Source organism: Calonectris borealis, chromosome 1, assembly GCF_964195595.1.
Source record: "Calonectris borealis chromosome 1, bCalBor7.hap1.2, whole genome shotgun sequence".
Lineage (NCBI taxonomy): Eukaryota > Metazoa > Chordata > Aves > Procellariiformes > Procellariidae > Calonectris > Calonectris borealis.
In genome coordinates, this window is record NC_134312.1 from 120,548,686 (window position 1) to 120,565,848 (window position 17,163).

A 17,163-nucleotide genomic window follows, 5' to 3' on the forward strand; every position below is an offset into this window, starting at 1 on the left:
ATTTTTAATGAGAAATTGGACATAAACAAAAGGATACCATCTATGTATAAATGCCATTCTTTTCATATACAAGGAAAAGTAGCAATTGGACAGATCTCGACATTCCGATATTCTCAACAAGGAATTATTTTCCTAAAGAGTAAAATGAGCATTTAGAGGCATCCTCGTGAGCAGGGCACAGCAAGTTCTCCATCACAGCTTGCTGGCTTTACTGCAGGTGTTGCAGCAAAGCAATCTTGTTTGCCTGGCCACATGGGAAGTGTGCTTTTATCCTGCCCAGATAAAGTTTCACGGAGGAAGCCAGGCATAGACTTCTATCCATTTTAATAAACAAATGCTGCAGTGCTTCAGCCATATGGTGGAACAACTTTTAGCTAGCAGTGGAGGAAACAGCTTCACTAGATTAGAATCCCTTTTCATAAGCATCTTTTGGGCTTGTTTGTGTTTATAACTACTATTATCTTTTACTTCTTTTGCAGTAGTAGGTAGTTATGTGATTGGGGCCTCTTTGTTTCATCAGTTGTCTGAAGATGGAGAGAAACAAATCTTGCCTGGAATAGGTCATGGTCAACGTGGACAAGAGGCACTAAAGGAGGCAGAGTCAGCAGAGGCACAGGGTGGTGAATTATGACAGCCAAGACCCAGGGTAGCTGCAGGAACAGGGCACTAGACTCACTTTTACACTGTGACCAGGCTCCTTTCCCAAACACCCTCTTTTTATGTTATTCCACCAGCTCTTGTCATAGATAACAATTTTAGAAGTTTTTTGAAAAATGTTTAAGTGGTGAAACTTAGCGTTAAAAGTATTAGCTGGGATTAGTATGTTCCTGCTGGAAGGAGGAGTGGGTTTGACTGACGGCTTTAGGTTTATGTATTAAACACATGTAATGCAAATAGTTAAGAAGCATATTTGAGAGGAAAGTGAATGAAGCAATTCTGTTTTCTGGGCAGACGGGATTTGTTGGAGATGTTTTGGTGATCAGATTAAAACTTCTCAGTCCCGTACTGACATGAAAATAAGTGATGGATTTAGGAAGGGGCAGAGCTAATATGACTACCTCCAACAGATTATTTACATAGGAACATACATACCTTAATTAAGGCTTGCTTTTCAGGAGGGAATTTTTTCACAATACCATTCTATCATGTTATATATAGCCCCTAAGGTGGAATTAGGAAGTGTGACGTTTATTCAGATGAAGGCAGGCAGGCAGTCCATTTTAAGCAGACATTTCTTCCCTTGTGACTCCCAGGCAACCTTTAAAAAATTTTAGTTCTTCCCTTCATGTTAAAGCCTCATTATTTTTGATAGAAATTCTTTAGAAGTCTTCTCATCCCAAGCACCAGGAGTCATTTCTCAAGACAGCACTAGATTCCTTATTCCAGGTCCCTCTCATAATTTTCTAATATTGTATGTCTTGGTGAATAAGGAATTTGAGAACCATTTATCCTTGGTTCAGAAGAAGAGAAAAAATTCACTGATCATGATTTTTATACCTTCTTGAAAAGAAAGGGAGAAGGATAATAGCTGCTAAGTGAAGATTTTCTGCTTTCATGCCTGCCATTCTAGCCCTGTGGTTTCTGATTCAGCATGGACTCTGGCAGTTTTCTTTTCACATTTCTGTTAGTATTTCTGAAGTCTCTCTCTTTTCCTCTCATCTTTTTTCTTTGCACTTTCTCCTCATACAACCTCCCAAGTTGGACCAATCTCTACAAGTTGGACCAGCTTCTCTGATGTGAAGGTGTCATGCAACAAACACCGAGGCACTAAATAAATATGCATCTGGAATTACTACCATTTCCTTCTTAACATTAAGAGTCTTGTTAAGAAAGTCAAGTTGGTTTATAGCTTGAGCTGGCTTTTCACTAAGAACAAGTCTATCAATTTTAGAGGTAGCAAGTCATGGAAGTGTATTAGGTCAATGTTTATTCTGTCCACTCCTGACCTACCAAAACAAAAATTTGTCTACCTTCTTTTGACATCAAAAGCCAATAGCTTTTCTGTTTACATACAGGTGACACTGGAAATTCTGGAAGAGTAAAGCATCCAGTCTCATTTAAGAGATTTGTCACAGGATCTATGAAAGGCAAAACTTTATCCAGCAACGTTACTAACAGAGTAGGCAGAAACTTTTGTCAAACATGGATGAGAATCACCTGTGCATAAGAGGATTTTTTTTTAAGTTCGCAGTGATGCTATCAATGGTTAGCATCTGCATACATGAGGTATCTGTGGTACAAGGGACAGTTAAGAAGCGAAGGAGGGGGCTGTAAAGGGACTGTTGCCATGTCTTTCTTTCTGAGTGGCAGTCTGGTTTCATGATCAGTGACTAAATCCATCTAAGCCACTCTACTTTTTTGTCAGGTGATTTGAGCTACTGCTCACAGACAACCCACATATAGACTAAAGGTAGGTGGGAAGACAGTTTGTCACAAGGAAGCCATAACAAGATGTATTGATGCTAATCTTTGTTTATGTTTGGGAAGGCTGTTTCTTACCAACTTTGTCACCCAGGAGCAACTGCCTGGGCCAGGTCTCACTTCCTGCCTCTGAGTAAAGAAGGCATTTAGGGTGACCTTGTGGAGTAGGATCAACTAATTAAGAACTTGTGAATTTCATGGAGAAAGCCCAAGGTTTTTATCTAGTAGTAGGGCTATGCCTGAGGAGTAGGGGGTCCAGAAACAGGCTTGTGGGGGTGAAGGAAAAGGAGTCAGAATAACCACAGAGAAAAAGAAAACAACAAATGATAAGATACAGTACTAGAGAGAATAAAGACAGGTCCAGGCCCCCACTTTGGAGTCATTCGACCTGACGAGGTGCAAGTATTATGCACCAGAACCATGCCATGGTTCTTAATGTGTGCTTGATTAAAGCTAAATCTGTGCCTCTTCTACACACGCACCAACACGTTAACAGCATTTGCTCTAACAGCCTTGCTGGGAGCAGTACGTGTGTTAGTGTGGATGTGTGAGGGTGTACAGGCGTGCTTGCTTGCTATCTCAGAGCCAGAGGGGTTTTCATTAGATTCAAACAGCAACTGACTCTCCAGGGAAGCTCCTGCTCTTATTTGATAAGGGATGCTCTTTTATCACACATGAAACTGCATGCAGTGATCAGACAAGCAGTGTGCATAGCTGCCAACCAGAGGAAATACATTACAGCAGTGCATTGCTACTACTGTTGAAGATTGGCCAAAAAAAGGCCAGTTATGGAAACCACAGAAGCTGGAACTTCTACTGATCCACAGAAAAATTATGCAATTAATATACTTGCTTGAGTGGTTGGGATATCATGTTATTTTTCAGAAGATGAAGCCACTATGGTAAAACAGAGTGGAGAGGACATCTGAGGTACTGGGCTTGCAAATCTAACAAAGTTGACACTCTTCCTTTCAAAGAACTTAGTTATTCATTCTCTGACATAACAACACACAAACAACACCCCCAAACCTAAACGTTAGCAGTCTAAGTATAGCTCTTCAACGGAGAATAAGTTGGATTTTCCTTCCTTTCAGGAAAAAAAACATCTTTTTACTTTCTAGGGCAAACCTTTTACAAGCTAATTGACATCTCAGAACTTCAAAGCACTCAGTCAATCTTCAAAAATCCTACAAACATGAAAGTGAGTGGCTTGGTGACCTCCTTCAATACTGGTCTAATAGGTGTCTAGGAACATTTGGCATGCTGAAGTGTCAATAGTCTCTTTTTTCTCTAGTGAAAAATTATATTATCTCTAGAGCTTTTTTTTTAATAATATTTCCTCTATATTCTCAGCTATATTCATGTTTGAAGGAGTTATAGCTAACATACACCTAAAAACTGTATTGCTTTTGCCTTTTGTGCCTAGAAAGTACAGATAGGTTGAGGTTGTGTACGCATTCCAGATTCAACAGAATTAGATGCATTTTCTCAAAGTTATCTGCCAGTGGCTAAGTCAAAAGGACTACTGTGGCTGTATCTATAATATCTTATAGTATGTTATAGCATCTTGTAATATCTGCTATAATTGTACCTATAGTATCTATCTATGGCACCTTGAGAATTGATTAAGGGCCTTTTTAATCCATATTTTCTTTAACTTTTAAGATTTGTAACAGTTGGTGTGGGTATTTCTCCTTTGTTACTGTTTTTTTTACCCTTGACCAAAGAATTTTATTACTTCCTCTTCATTACTCAGCTGTAGCTCATAGACGTGATACAAATTTTTGAAATGAGATGTTAGTCCTTTTCATCTTTAAGTCCCCTTTTCTCCCTCTACTAAACAATGTTTATTATTAACCATACTAACTTCCAGGTGCTACCACATGCAGCTGAATACCAACATTAAATTAAAACTAACAAAACCAACGTCTCCCCTCCCTTCCCACCTCCCCTCTCTCCAAACTAAGGATGCAGTAGACAAGCCTTTTTCACTCAATGGTAATATCTGGAACACAGAGAAGTGTTTTAGTTCTTACTTTTAACAGTGAGGTACATGGACTTGCTGACGTCTGCTCCCACATCATTGCTGACCTTGCAGAGGTAGTATCCACTGTCTTCTTCCAGCACATGTTTAATCAGCAAGGAGCCATTTGTGAGAAGCTGGATACGACCATTCAATGCAATTGGCTGGAACTGAGGAACCCCGGCACCTAAAGCAGGACCCCCATGGAAATAGGTTAGTTAGGAAGGAAAGCATCTCATTCTTTTTTAAAATAAGGCAGAAACTATAGCTTCTTGTTCTGAGAGGCTCAATTCAATTCAAATACGAATGGCTTCTGACATCATCAGACAAACAGAATAGTTCTTTACCAAAACTGAATTCATTAAATGGAAAGAAGACAGACTTTTGGAATGTAACAGTAACAGTAATTTGCTCATGTTAAAGGTAAAGGGGCAAAAGGAGCATGAAGCAGGAGTGGAAGAACCAGAAAGGGGGAGAGAGAAAATGAAGGAGATTTTCAGACCGCTCATGGGTAAAAAGGCACATTTGTTGTACATTTAGAGGCTGATAAATTATTGACAATTACAGCTGAACAGTCATACAAGTATGCATCCCTAATGCATGCGCCAAATGAATTTCTTATGACTAAGAGGGATGCCTGTTGTAGTAAACATGGCATACTCAGGGGACCTCTAGGACCTTGTTTACGAAACTCTGGGTAACGTAGAAAACCACATCAGTGACTGTGTTGCTTGTTTCCTCCTACAGCTGACTGACTGATGACACATAAAATCTCTGTTCTGCCATGTTTGTAGCCAGTATTTATTTGGCCTGTTAAAAAAAAAAAACAACAAAGAAAGAAAGAAACAAAAAGCTCAGACCACTAATCAGGCATGAGGTGCCATGTTTGGCAGTAACGTAAAAATGGAAGGCCCATAAAAAGACAGGAAGCCAAAGATTTCTGTATCAACTTTGGTTTTAAGAAAGAACGTACTTCTCCTTGGAAATAAGATACTGGGTGATTTAGGAAATAGGGGACAGGATACCGCCGTACTGTCCGCATGCCATACTGTTAAGAGGCCCACCACAAGTTCAGGTTCCTCCAGCGTTAGGGACTCTCTAAGTGTATATTAGGATATGGTTCTTGTAACAAAGGGGTTTGAAACCTACTTTGGCAGCAGGAGATGGGATTTTTCAGGGAAATCATAGGGTAGTCTTCTTCAATGGATTCTCTTATACTACTTTCCGTACACAAAGTTAGTATCTGTCAGCATTAATTACTAGACGCAGTTGGCTGAGTCAGCCCAGGAGGAAATATGATGAATAAATACTATGGGGAATGATTTAGTATAAAATGGCAAGCTATAACAATCTATGAATACAACATCTAGAATATTAAAACAGACCAGACATGCATACTAAAAATCCTTCTGGCCCTGGAAGAGTTTGCTTTGGGGACTTACAGTTACACTGAAGGTCTGGTGGCCGATATTGTGAACTTAGAAATGTTAAAGGGATAAAGTTTTCACAAAAATCAGTTGGCATTGTTGATTTTTCAATTGTTTTAGTCACATGAATATTCCACTTCCCCCTTTGTCTATTTTTTTTTCTTTAATAAGCCATTTTTCCTGTCATTTAGTTGGAAGGCACATTTATGCTTCACTAACTCTACCTATTGCAATTGATTGTCCAAATAGACAGATGTAAGCACTCACTTCTTATATTTCTTCACATGAAAAATTCTGGGGACAATTTGGTGTTCACAGAAGGGAAAGGACTGATACTCCTGAGGTTAGCTACAACTGGGCAGAATTTTGCATAGCAGTTTGCAAAGGCTTCTTACTTTTACTGCACTGTTAGCACTGTTACTGCTATTACAACCAAAGTCCTTCCTGAGCAGTGTCAGCAGCTTATCACTCACAACTGCATGGATGAATCTGCAAGAGGACTACATGCTCATGAATCACAGAATCACAGACTGTTGAGGTTGGAAGGGGCTTCTGGAGCTCATCTGGTCCAACTCTTTTGCTCAAGCAGGGCCACCTAAACCTGGTTGCCTAGGATCATGTCCAGACAGTTTTTGAATATCTCCAAGGATGAGACTCCACAGCCTCTCTGGGCAGCCTGTGCCAGTGCTCTGTCACCCACACAGTAAAAAACTGTTTCCTTAGACAGAGCCTCCTGTGTTTCAGTGTGTGCCCATTGCCTCTTTAAATCTGAAGGACTTAAAACAACAGATTCTTGCTGATTACGGGGTGTGTGCGTTGATCACTCTCATTATTCTTTAGACACAGCAAGTCCATTTCCATTACCTGTCTATCTCAATGTACAAAAAAATGAACATTTTTTTTCCATTTTTCACTGACACGAAAAGCCAATGACACTAACTTGTCTGCAGGTGTACCAATGCTCTTTCTACTCTGTTGTGGTACCTACAGATGAGCCCTGATCTGATTGCTTTACTCCTGCTGGCCTCATCTCAGTAATTATTTCAGAATTTGGCACAAAACATGCTCACAAAAAAATTATATATCTCTTTAAAAGAAGATGCAGCATATGTCCTATAGACCTGTATGGCATCTTAGTTAGACTAAATATTGAAATTGCAGTCATCCGTTAGCATAATACAGGCTTTTATAAAAATATTGACCTTTTCACCTAGAGTTATTTTGGCCAACAAGTGAAACTGCAGTTTGATGGCTTTGCCTACATCACATATCTCCTAAAACTTTCTTTGACTTAAAAACTTCAGAGCTGTTAATGGAAAACCTTAAAAACAGTCACTTGATGGTAGAGTGTCACTAAAAGCAACCCACTATCCCTTTCTCCTTTATTGAGATGGGCTGCTTATCAATTCGCAGTTAATTACACTTCAGCTAGCTTGGCTTGGCCTCCTCCTTCAGCATGCAAACACAACAAAACAGAATTATTTCTTTGTGACCTGTATTCGTAATTAAAACCCCATATACCATTGAGATTAATGGTTTTTGGAGCTCTGCCAGAATTTATCAATAAAACCAGAATTTATCAATAAAAGCAAAAATAGTCTTTAATATGAATAATTCTCTTCTCCCACTCTTTTTCTTCAAATATAATTTGGACTTAGATATTAAGGAAACCAAAAATGACATGGAGCATTACCTAAGGGTTTCTTCCCAACAGCACCTAGTTTTGCTTTTTAAAGAGTTAACTCATGTAGATTGGACACAGAGTTTGGAGAGCTTGTTTTCTTGCTGAAATCAACCAGAAGACAACTGGCCAGAAGACGCAATCTAGCAGGCAGCACATTTTAATTAAAAAGCAGTCAATTTCCTGTGGTTACTGAGGGTCAAGTGGGGCCAGTTTTAATGCTCTGTTACATGAGAAGAAAATGTTAAAGCATTATGTAAAACGCATACTGAATTACTGCTTATGCTAATGCTACCTGACCTTTTTTCTTTGCTGAAAAGATATCATTGGCCATGTTATCATGGATTTTGAAGGGGGAAAAAAATCAGCCAAATGCTGCCAGTGAACGTTGTTCTGAGGTTTTTTCAACTAAAGCAGTATCTCTTTTCTCTCAGCTGTCCATTTCACCACTCGCCCGCTGAGGCCATAGCTAACACAGGCACGCATTCACAGCTCCAGGACATCTCTAAGGCAGACCAAAAGTCTGTCCAGCTCAGCCTTGTCTATGACAATGGCCAGCACTATGTGCTTAAGGAAATGATAGAAGAACAGTATAAACATGACCGATACTTCCCTTATTGCACCCTGCCAGCCACTGACAATATGAAGATTAAACCAGTAACTTACAGGTGAATAAGCTGTTACTAAACCAGAATTAATCCGTACCCAGTGATCACAGGAGGAGTCCTACCTTTTGAGTACTTCCAGACAATGGTAGGAACAGGATAACCCTCTGCAGAGCAGTTGAGAATTACAGCTTTTCCATAGATCCCATCCTGGTCGCTGGGCTGAACCACAAACCTGGGGGGCACTGCGGGAGGAAGCAAAAGGAGCCATGAGAATTTGTGCAACTTATCAGGTAGCTCAAAATGGTAGACCAGTCAAATAAAGAGGAACAACATTTCATAGTGGAAAGCAAAAATTAAAACCAGCTTTTTGATGATCCAGTGACATAGTAAAGTTGGTTTTACACAATTATTTACTTTCTGTGCACAATCTCAATGTATTTCTTGCCAGGCACAACAAAAGCACTGGTCTTGATAGGATATAAAAATACTTAATAAAAAGCTCTCCATAGAAGAGGTTATAAAATAGAATAACAGATGAATCAAACTGTCATGGTCAGAAAAGAAATGCTTTCTAACAAAAGGAGAGGTTTGACAGATGTCTAAGAACAACTGAAGTTTTCTATGTTTGTTTTTTATAAGTGAACTAGCAAGTTTTAGAAAAAGAATTAAATTATGTAGCACAAATAACCTTAAAAAATAACAGCTTTTAATACCAATCAAATCACTTCATATTAAAATGAGGGTGTTTGAGCCATTAAGCACTCTCAGCAAGCTTGCAGATGACACCAAGCTGAGTGATGCAGTCAACACGCCTGAGGTATGGGATGCCATCCAGAGGGACCTGGACAAGCTCAAGAAGTGGGCCCATGTGAACCTCATGAGGTTCAACAAGGCCAAGTACAAGGTCCTGCACCTGGGTCAGGCGTATCAATACAGACTGGGGGATGAAGGGATTGAGAGCAGCCCTGTCAAGAAGGACTTGGGGGTACTGGTGGATGAAAAGCTGGACATGAGCCAGCAATGTGCACTCGCAGCCCAGAAAGCCAACCGTATCCTGGACTGCATCAAAAGAAGTGTGGCCAGCAGGTCAAGGGAGGTGATTCTGCCCCTCTACTCTGCTCTGGTGAGACCCCACCAGGAGTACTGCGTCCAGCTCTGGGGTCCTCAGCACAGGAAAGACATGGACCTGTTAGAGTGGGTCCAGAGGAGGGCCACGAAAATGATCAGGGGGGTGGAACGCCTCTCCTACGAAGAAAGGCTGAGAGAGTTGGGGTTGTTCAGCCTGGAGAAGAGAAGGCTTTGGGGAGACCTTATTGTGGTCTATCAGTACTTAAAAGGGGCTTTGTAAGAAAGATGGGGACAAACTTTTTAGTATGGCGTGTTGTGACATTATCCCTGGGATAACGGTTTTAAACTAAAAGAGGGTAGATTTAGACTAGGTACAAGGAAGACATTTTTTACAATGAAAGTGGTGAGGCCCTGGAACAGGTTTGCCAGAGAGGTGGTAGATGTCCCATCCCTGGAAACATTCAAGGTCTGGTTGGACAGGGCAACCTGATCTAGCTGAAGATGTCCCTGCCCATGGCAGGGGGGTTGGACTAAATGACCTTTAAAGGTCCCTTCCAACCCAAACTATTCTATGATTCTATGATTAATTGTGATAGGACTTTTCTTTCCAAACAGCCATAGAAAGGTTCAATACAATTTGTTTGCACTAAGTTGAAGAGGAAAAGTCTTACTGGAATAGATGTATGTACATCAATGTATACATACCATTAGCCTTATTCCAAGGAAGCATAAAACCACTGCAATGAGTCTTCCAGACATAGGCAAGTACGTATATATTTATACATAAATATAATGAGAGATGCTCATCTCAAGGAAAAGCCTACATGTTCCAAATACAGATACACAGTGAAGAAAACAAGTTGTGACAATGCTAGACCTACAGTTTACCATGAGGGCCCGATACTGAACGTCAATGTCTCAATAAAACCTGCAGATTTGATGAAAGTTTGATAGAAAAGCTGAAAACTGTGAAGAATGGTGAAAGAGCCACAAAAGTTACTGAAAATTAAAGGTGCTTAATGGTAGTACTAAAGTCAGTTAAAATCACAGATTTCCATTGACCTCCTGTTCTTTGGTTCAGATCATGAAGAAGTAAGTACTTGAGAAAAAAAGTAAATTATTTGTGCCCTTACCTCACATGTTATTCTTTTTGTCATTTCTTACAGTGCTACAGAGAAAATGTAGTAAGGTGATTGAGCCTGTGACAGATTTTTTTTCCTCTCAAATACAGCAACACACTAAGATTTAACGCAGAAAAGGAGAAATCCTAATAGTTGCTTGCTTTCCTCGCCCCACTGCAGCGTACGCACACAGGGACACACACACAACCTCATGGGTTCACAGCTCCACAGGTCCAGCCAGTGCTGAGTTTGTCTGAAAGTTGGGGGAGGCAGAATAGAGGGCCCAGCCATCCCTCCTTGCTCTGACCCGACCCCCATCAGGCCCCACCACCTGCCTCTCCAGAAGTGCGAGAAATTAAGAAAGGAAGTGTGCGAGAGGGCTGTAGCACGAGGAAATGTAAGGCCGCACAGAAGAGGGTCATCAGTACAGTGACTATTTGCCCTGGTACCTGAAACAGCTCGGAATGACCATGAATACAGTACTACTTATACATCAGAAAAACTGTACCACAGAAGCACAGCAGAAGCACCAATGATATAATACATTACTTTAAAGTCTTTTCAGTATATACACTCTCATAGTTTATGGAAATAAGACTTCCCATTATACCAGAGAATCCCAAGTTTTCCTTAATGAGAAACTTGAGCTGCTGGTGTTGATATGGACAGGACTGCTAAAAGTTGGAGGTATCTAGAATCATAGAATCATAGAATCATACAGGTTGGAAAAGACCTCTAAGATCATCGTGTCCAACCGTCAACCCAACACACCATGCCCACTACACCATGTCCCTAAGGGCCTCATCTACACGTCTTTTAAATACCTCCAGGGATGGTGACTCCACCACTTCCCTGTTCCAAGCAGGCAGCCTGTTCCAAGGCCTGACCACTCTTTCAGTAAAGAAGTTTCTCCTAATGTTCAATCTAAACCTCCCTTGGTGCAACTTGAGGACATTTCCTCTCGTCCTATCACTAGTTACTTGGCAGAAGAGACCAACACCCACCTCGCTACAACCTCCTTTCAGGTAGTTGTAGAGCGCGATGAGGTCTCCCCTCAGCCTCCTCTTCTCCAGGCTAAACAACCCCAGTTCCCTCAGCCGCTCCTCATAAGGCTTGTGCTCCAGGTCCTTCACCAGCTTCGTTGCCCTCCTCTGGACATGCTCCAGCACCTCCATGTCCTTCTTGTAGTGAGGGGCCCAAAACTGAACACAGTATTCGAGGTGCGGCCTCACCAGGGCCGAGTACAGGGGCACGATCACCTCCCTACTCCTGCTGGCCACACTATTCCTGATACAGGCCAGGATGCCGCTGGCCTTCTTGGCCACCTGGGCACACTGCCGGCTCATGTTCAGCCGGCTGTCAATCAGCACCCCCAGGTCCTTTTCCTCTGGGCAGCTTTCCAGCCACTCTTCCCCAAGCCTGTAGCGTTGCCTGGGGTTGTTGTGGCCGAAGTGCAGGACCCGGCACTTGGCCTTGTTGAACCTCATACAGTTGGCCTCAGCCCATCGATCCAGCCTGTCCAGGTCCCTCTGCAGAGCCTTCCTACCCTCCAGCAGATCAACACTCCCGCCCAACTTGGTGTCGTCTGCAAACTTACTGAGGGAGCACTCGATCCCCTCGTCCAGATCGTTGATAAAGATATTGAACAAGACCGGCCCCAGTACTGAGCCCTGGGGAACACCGCTCGTGACCGGCCACCAACTGGATTTAACTCCGTTGACCACAACTCTCTGGGCTCAGCCGTCCAGCCAGTTTTTTACCCAGCGAAGAGTGTACCTGTCTAGGCCATGAGCCGCCAGCTTCTCTAGGAGAATGCTGTGGGAGACAGTGTCAAAGGCCTTACTGAAGTCCAAGTAGACCACATCCACTGCCTTTCCCTCATCCACTAGGCGGGTCACCTGGTCATAGAAGGAGATCAGGTTGGTCAAGCAGGACCTGCCTTCCATGAACCCGTGCTGGCTGGGCCTGATCCCCTGGTTGTCCCGCACATGGCTCGTGAGCACCCTCAAAACCAACCGCTCCATGATCTTCCCCGGCACCGAGGTCAGGCTGACCGGTCTGTAGTTCCCCGGATCCTCCCTCCGGCCCTTCTTGTAGATGGGAGTCACATTGGCGAGCCTCCAGTCGTCCGGGACCTCCCCAGTTAACCAGGACTGCTGGTAAATGATGGAGAGCGGCTCGGCAAGCTCCTCCGCCAGCTCCCTCAGTACCCTCGGGTGGATCCCATCCGGCCCCATAGACTTGTGAACGTCCAGGTGGCATAGCAGGTCATTAACTTCATCCTCTTGAATTATGGGGGGTTTATCCTGCTCGTCGTCCATGTCTTCCAGCTCAGGGGGCTGAGTACCCTGAGGATAACCACTCTGACTACTAAAGACTGAGGCAAAGAAGGCGTTGAGTACCTCAGCCTTTTCCTCGTCCTTGGTGGCAACGTTCCCCGCCGCATCTAATAGAGGATGGAGATTCTCCTTGGCTCTCCTTTTGTCATTAACATACTTATAAAAGCATTTTTTATTGTCTCTCACGACAGTGGCCAGGTTGAGTTCTAGCTGGGCTTTTGCCTTTCTAATTTCCTCTCTGCACGACCTAACGCGATCCCTGTACTCTTCCTGAGTTGCCTGCCCCTTCTTCCACAAGTGATAAACTCTCCTTTTTTCCCTGAGTCCCAGCCAGAGCTCCCCGTTCAGCCAGGCCGGTCGCCTTCCCCGCCCGTTCTTCTTGCGCACATGGGGACAGCCCGCTCCTGCGTCTTTAAGACTTCCTTCTTGAAGAACGTCCAGCCTTCCTGGACCCCTTTGCCCTTCAGGACTGTCTCCCAACGGACCTTCTTGACCAGTGTCCTGAGCAGGCCAAAGTCCGCCCGCCGGAAGTCCATGGTAGCGGTTTTGCTGGCCCCCCTCTTTACTTCACCAAGTATCGAAAATTCTACCATTTCATGGTCGCTAAGCCCAAGCCGGCCTCCGACCACCACATCTCCCACCAGCCCTTCTCTGTTCGTGAACAGCAGGTCAAGCGAGGCATCTCCTCTGGTGGGCTCGCTTACCAGCTGCGTCAGGAAGTTATCCTCCACACACTCCAGGAACCTCCTCGACTGTTTCCTCTCTGCCGTGTGGTATTTCCAGCAGACGTCTGGAAAGTTGAAGTCCCCCACGAGAACAAGGGCTAGCGACTGGGAGACTCCTGCCAGCCTCTGGTAGAATATTTCATCTGCCTCCTCGTCCTGGCTAGGTGGTCTATAACAGACTCCCAGCAGGATATCTGCCTTGTTGGCCTTCCCCCTCATCCTTACCCACAAGCATTCGACCTCGTCATCACTACCATCGAGCTCTAGACAGTCGAAGCACTCCCTAACATACAGGGCTACTCCACCGCCTCTCCTTCCTCGCCTGTCCCTAGACATACTCTCTCCAGGTGCAGAGAACCCACCTCACAACGGCTTGAGCCTTCCTCCCTCTGTGCCTCCATAATTCAAACTCTTCTCCAGGTTTCTCCTTCCACCTTCATAGCTACAACTGTTTTTTATAAGATGAGAACAATCTTCTGGAGAGCAAACAATCCCTTTAATTGGGCCTCTTGCTCATTGAATCCTATAGCTATAATGCAAAGCTGTTTATTGCCTAAATATGTACAAAGAAGCTCCACTTCTGTTTGGAACATGACTAGAAGAAATGGACGGAACTAACAGCAATATAGGCAAGAGACACTTTTGTACTAGGAGATGTATTTACTGTTGTCAAACATTTCAGCTTTCCAAATGACTGCCACACTGACAAACATAAATCATATGTTATGTTAATTCATGATAGGTAAGCATCAAACATGAAATCCCGGCAACAGCAGCCCTGGGCAATCACCCACCCTGTTCTAATTATCTACTCACAGAAGACATTTGCTTCAGTAGTTTTTTTCTCACTGTTCTATGTTCATTTTATCACCAAACACAAAAAGATTCCCAAGTACTTATTTTCCAAAACAGGTAAAAAGTACAATTAGTTGCACAAATATGTTTGATTTTATACAACTCAGCACAGTGGCATCAGCCTGTTTCACCTTGGTAACTGTAAGCAAATTTGTAATCACAGCTTCTGAAAAATCAGTTACAAACTGCTTATCCACAAAGAAGGTAGACCAAAAAAAAACCCCAAACCACAAAAACACCTCAATTGTATCAGTCTTACAGGTGAGTGATTACAAATTATGCAATGGAGTGACTGATAATTACTTGCCTCCTCTACCACTGAAACGTGTGAAGAGTATAATATCTTTTAAAATCTCTCTTACAAAACAAAATTTTTGTAACTTCTTTGTTTTATTTCCCTTCTCTTTGAAAAACATTTTCTTTATATTCTTCATTTGCTATGGATGACACTGGCAAGAAGTGCTAATTTTTCAGGAAATAATTTATTATATTAAATGGGTGGGCATATGCAGAAAGTTCTGGAAAAGTTAAGCAAGACTGCCTAGTATGGAATAAAAGCAGTCAGCCTTTAAAATACTATTTGCATTAAAGTTATCTGTTAAAATAAAATTTTTGTCTGGTTCCTGTGGGTATATATATATAAAAATGGATGGATGCCAAGTGTAAATGTTGCTTGAGCATTTCTGTGGAAATGTATCCTTCCACATCTTTAATGATCTCATGTAGATATTCTCGATGTGTTGTGCCTTTAATGTTGACAAGCTCTGAACAGGGCTTTTTATCATATTGATTTCACTGTGTTTTGGGTATATATCTCTCTCATAAGCTTTTGCTCAGATATTCTTGGTATTCTCATTTTTAATAATTACTTCTAATACAGAATGATACCAGAATGGTAACTGTGGAAATCAAATTTTGCTGTATAAGCTCCAGAACCAGGTGTATGATTAGCAATCGTACAGTTTCCTTGTACTGCTCCATAACCAAAGCATGTTTCAATCTTACTTGGCAAAAACTCTGCCCACACCCAGTAATAGAAACAATTTCTGTATTTAGTAAAGCTTTGGCCTCCCTTTAGGACTACTTATAAAAATGCTCTGATTTTGAAGACATGAACCCTTGACACTTAGTCTTAATATTGCCAATAGAAATCAGAAAAGATGTTACAGCAAAACAAAATTACTCATTCAATGACCTTTCAATAGTTTCTGTATTGCTGTCTAGGTAAAACCACAGGATTTTTCTTCTTATAGAAATGATTAAAAAGTAAACAGAGGAGACCTTTACATTTTTCTTCCTCATTGATACTTTGCTTCTCAATTTTATTTCAAATTAATAACTTGTTCAGTGCTATGTGCTACCATATTTTGGAAGACAATGCAGTTAACTACTTGATCTAGATTTTGATACTTAGCTTTAGATTATAAAGCTACATTCACTTTTTCATTATCTTTCAGGAATTCATTAGCCCTTAAAAAAAATTTGCTTAGTAAGAATTTAACCAAGTTAATTTGTCTGATATGCTTAGTAGAGTTAATGGAGAAAAGAAAGCAGTTAGTTCTCCTCTCTCTCTAGTTGTAAAGGTGTGGGTCTCCTCTGCCTCTTTAGAAACACTCTGAAATAGCTTACACATATGACTGAACAGTTCTACTTGTACTACCACCCTTGTTTCAGCAGCACAGTCCCTTGAGCCCATAAAGGAGGGCATTTAAAATTGCTTTAACAGTGAGTTTCTGTTAGGCTCTCTCATTTGATGCAGCCCACGGATCTGTGATGAGAAGTGAGCTGTTGAATTGTTTAGTGTAAGAGCAATAAGTTGACAGATACAAACTATTTAATGGCTGAACTCAAAGGACCTAAAAGAGGTGTTTTCAAGTCAATATTATGACTAGCAGTCTCAGGCTCTCACAAAGGGAAAACAAAGGATGAGAGCAATCAGAATAAGATATTGAAGATAACATGAATGTCATAGTGCCATTTTAAGACAAGGAATGTGCTTTTATTATCTCCTTGTGTGAAACAATCCTGATAAGATGATAAAATATGAGTTGGTACCCTAAGAAGATACTGCTTACCAGTGTCATCGCTGCTCGCAATGATGGACTTTACAAGCTACTAACTAAAATCAATTTATGGGTGCATGCCACCATTCCCTGATTTAATTTTACTTTATGTAAATCCAAGAATCCTTTCTGACTGTGTTTTATGCCAGGGAGCAGATGACAAACTCGCACACTCCTTCCTGGACGTCAAATCTATGCCAGTGCTTCTGGCTCCCAAATACAGCAATTAGTACATCACACTGGAGAGCAATTCTGAAGGCTCCTAATACACAAGCTCCTCCGGTGGGCTACTGGAGTGAGTTAAGAAATAATCTATGACATTGGCCCAGAATACAATGGTTCATTTTTACATGGAATATTTGTACTTTACATTTAGATCATACTGTCAAAATGATGGAAGAAATTTAATCAGCCAAAGCAACCATTGATGTATTAATGAATGAGATCATTAAACACTGTACTTTAGCAAAGATGAACAGTTATTAAATTTGGTCATTGGACCTAAGGGGTCGATTTAGCTGGTTTAGTGAAACCATTTGCTATGCAGTTCAAGAAAAAAAATGTACTTCTGCAAAATGAGACGGTGCCTACTGGCTTGGGTTGATCCGGTTTGTCTAATGAGAACATTAAATAGGAAGTGAATCATTCAAGAGCAATCTTCAAAGCCACAGTGTAAACACCAGCAAAGAAAGTAAATGAGTTTTGACACCAGCTGCGACCATAAATCTTCTCCCCCTGCTTTTCTATCACAAACTGCATTTACTGCATCACACCAGCACCACCACCAAACATCAGAAAGCAGACAGATACTCACTTCCTATCTAGAAGATTC

At 41.9% G+C, this 17,163-nt stretch overlaps 1 protein-coding gene across 2 annotated transcripts in view; it reads right to left on the reverse strand.

The window, feature by feature from the left end:
• DSCAM (DS cell adhesion molecule) overlaps positions 1-17,163 on the reverse strand; it is a 390,627-nt gene that overhangs the window by 155,478 nt on the left and 217,986 nt on the right. For both annotated transcript variants that reach the window (XM_075172878.1, XM_075172887.1), the window contains exons 8-9: positions 8,283-8,402; positions 4,458-4,631 (exon numbers count right to left, since the gene is read on the reverse strand). In XM_075172878.1, coding sequence (XP_075028979.1) covers positions 4,458-4,631; positions 8,283-8,402 — 294 coding nt within the window. The remainder of the gene's footprint in view (positions 1-4,457; positions 4,632-8,282; positions 8,403-17,163) is intronic.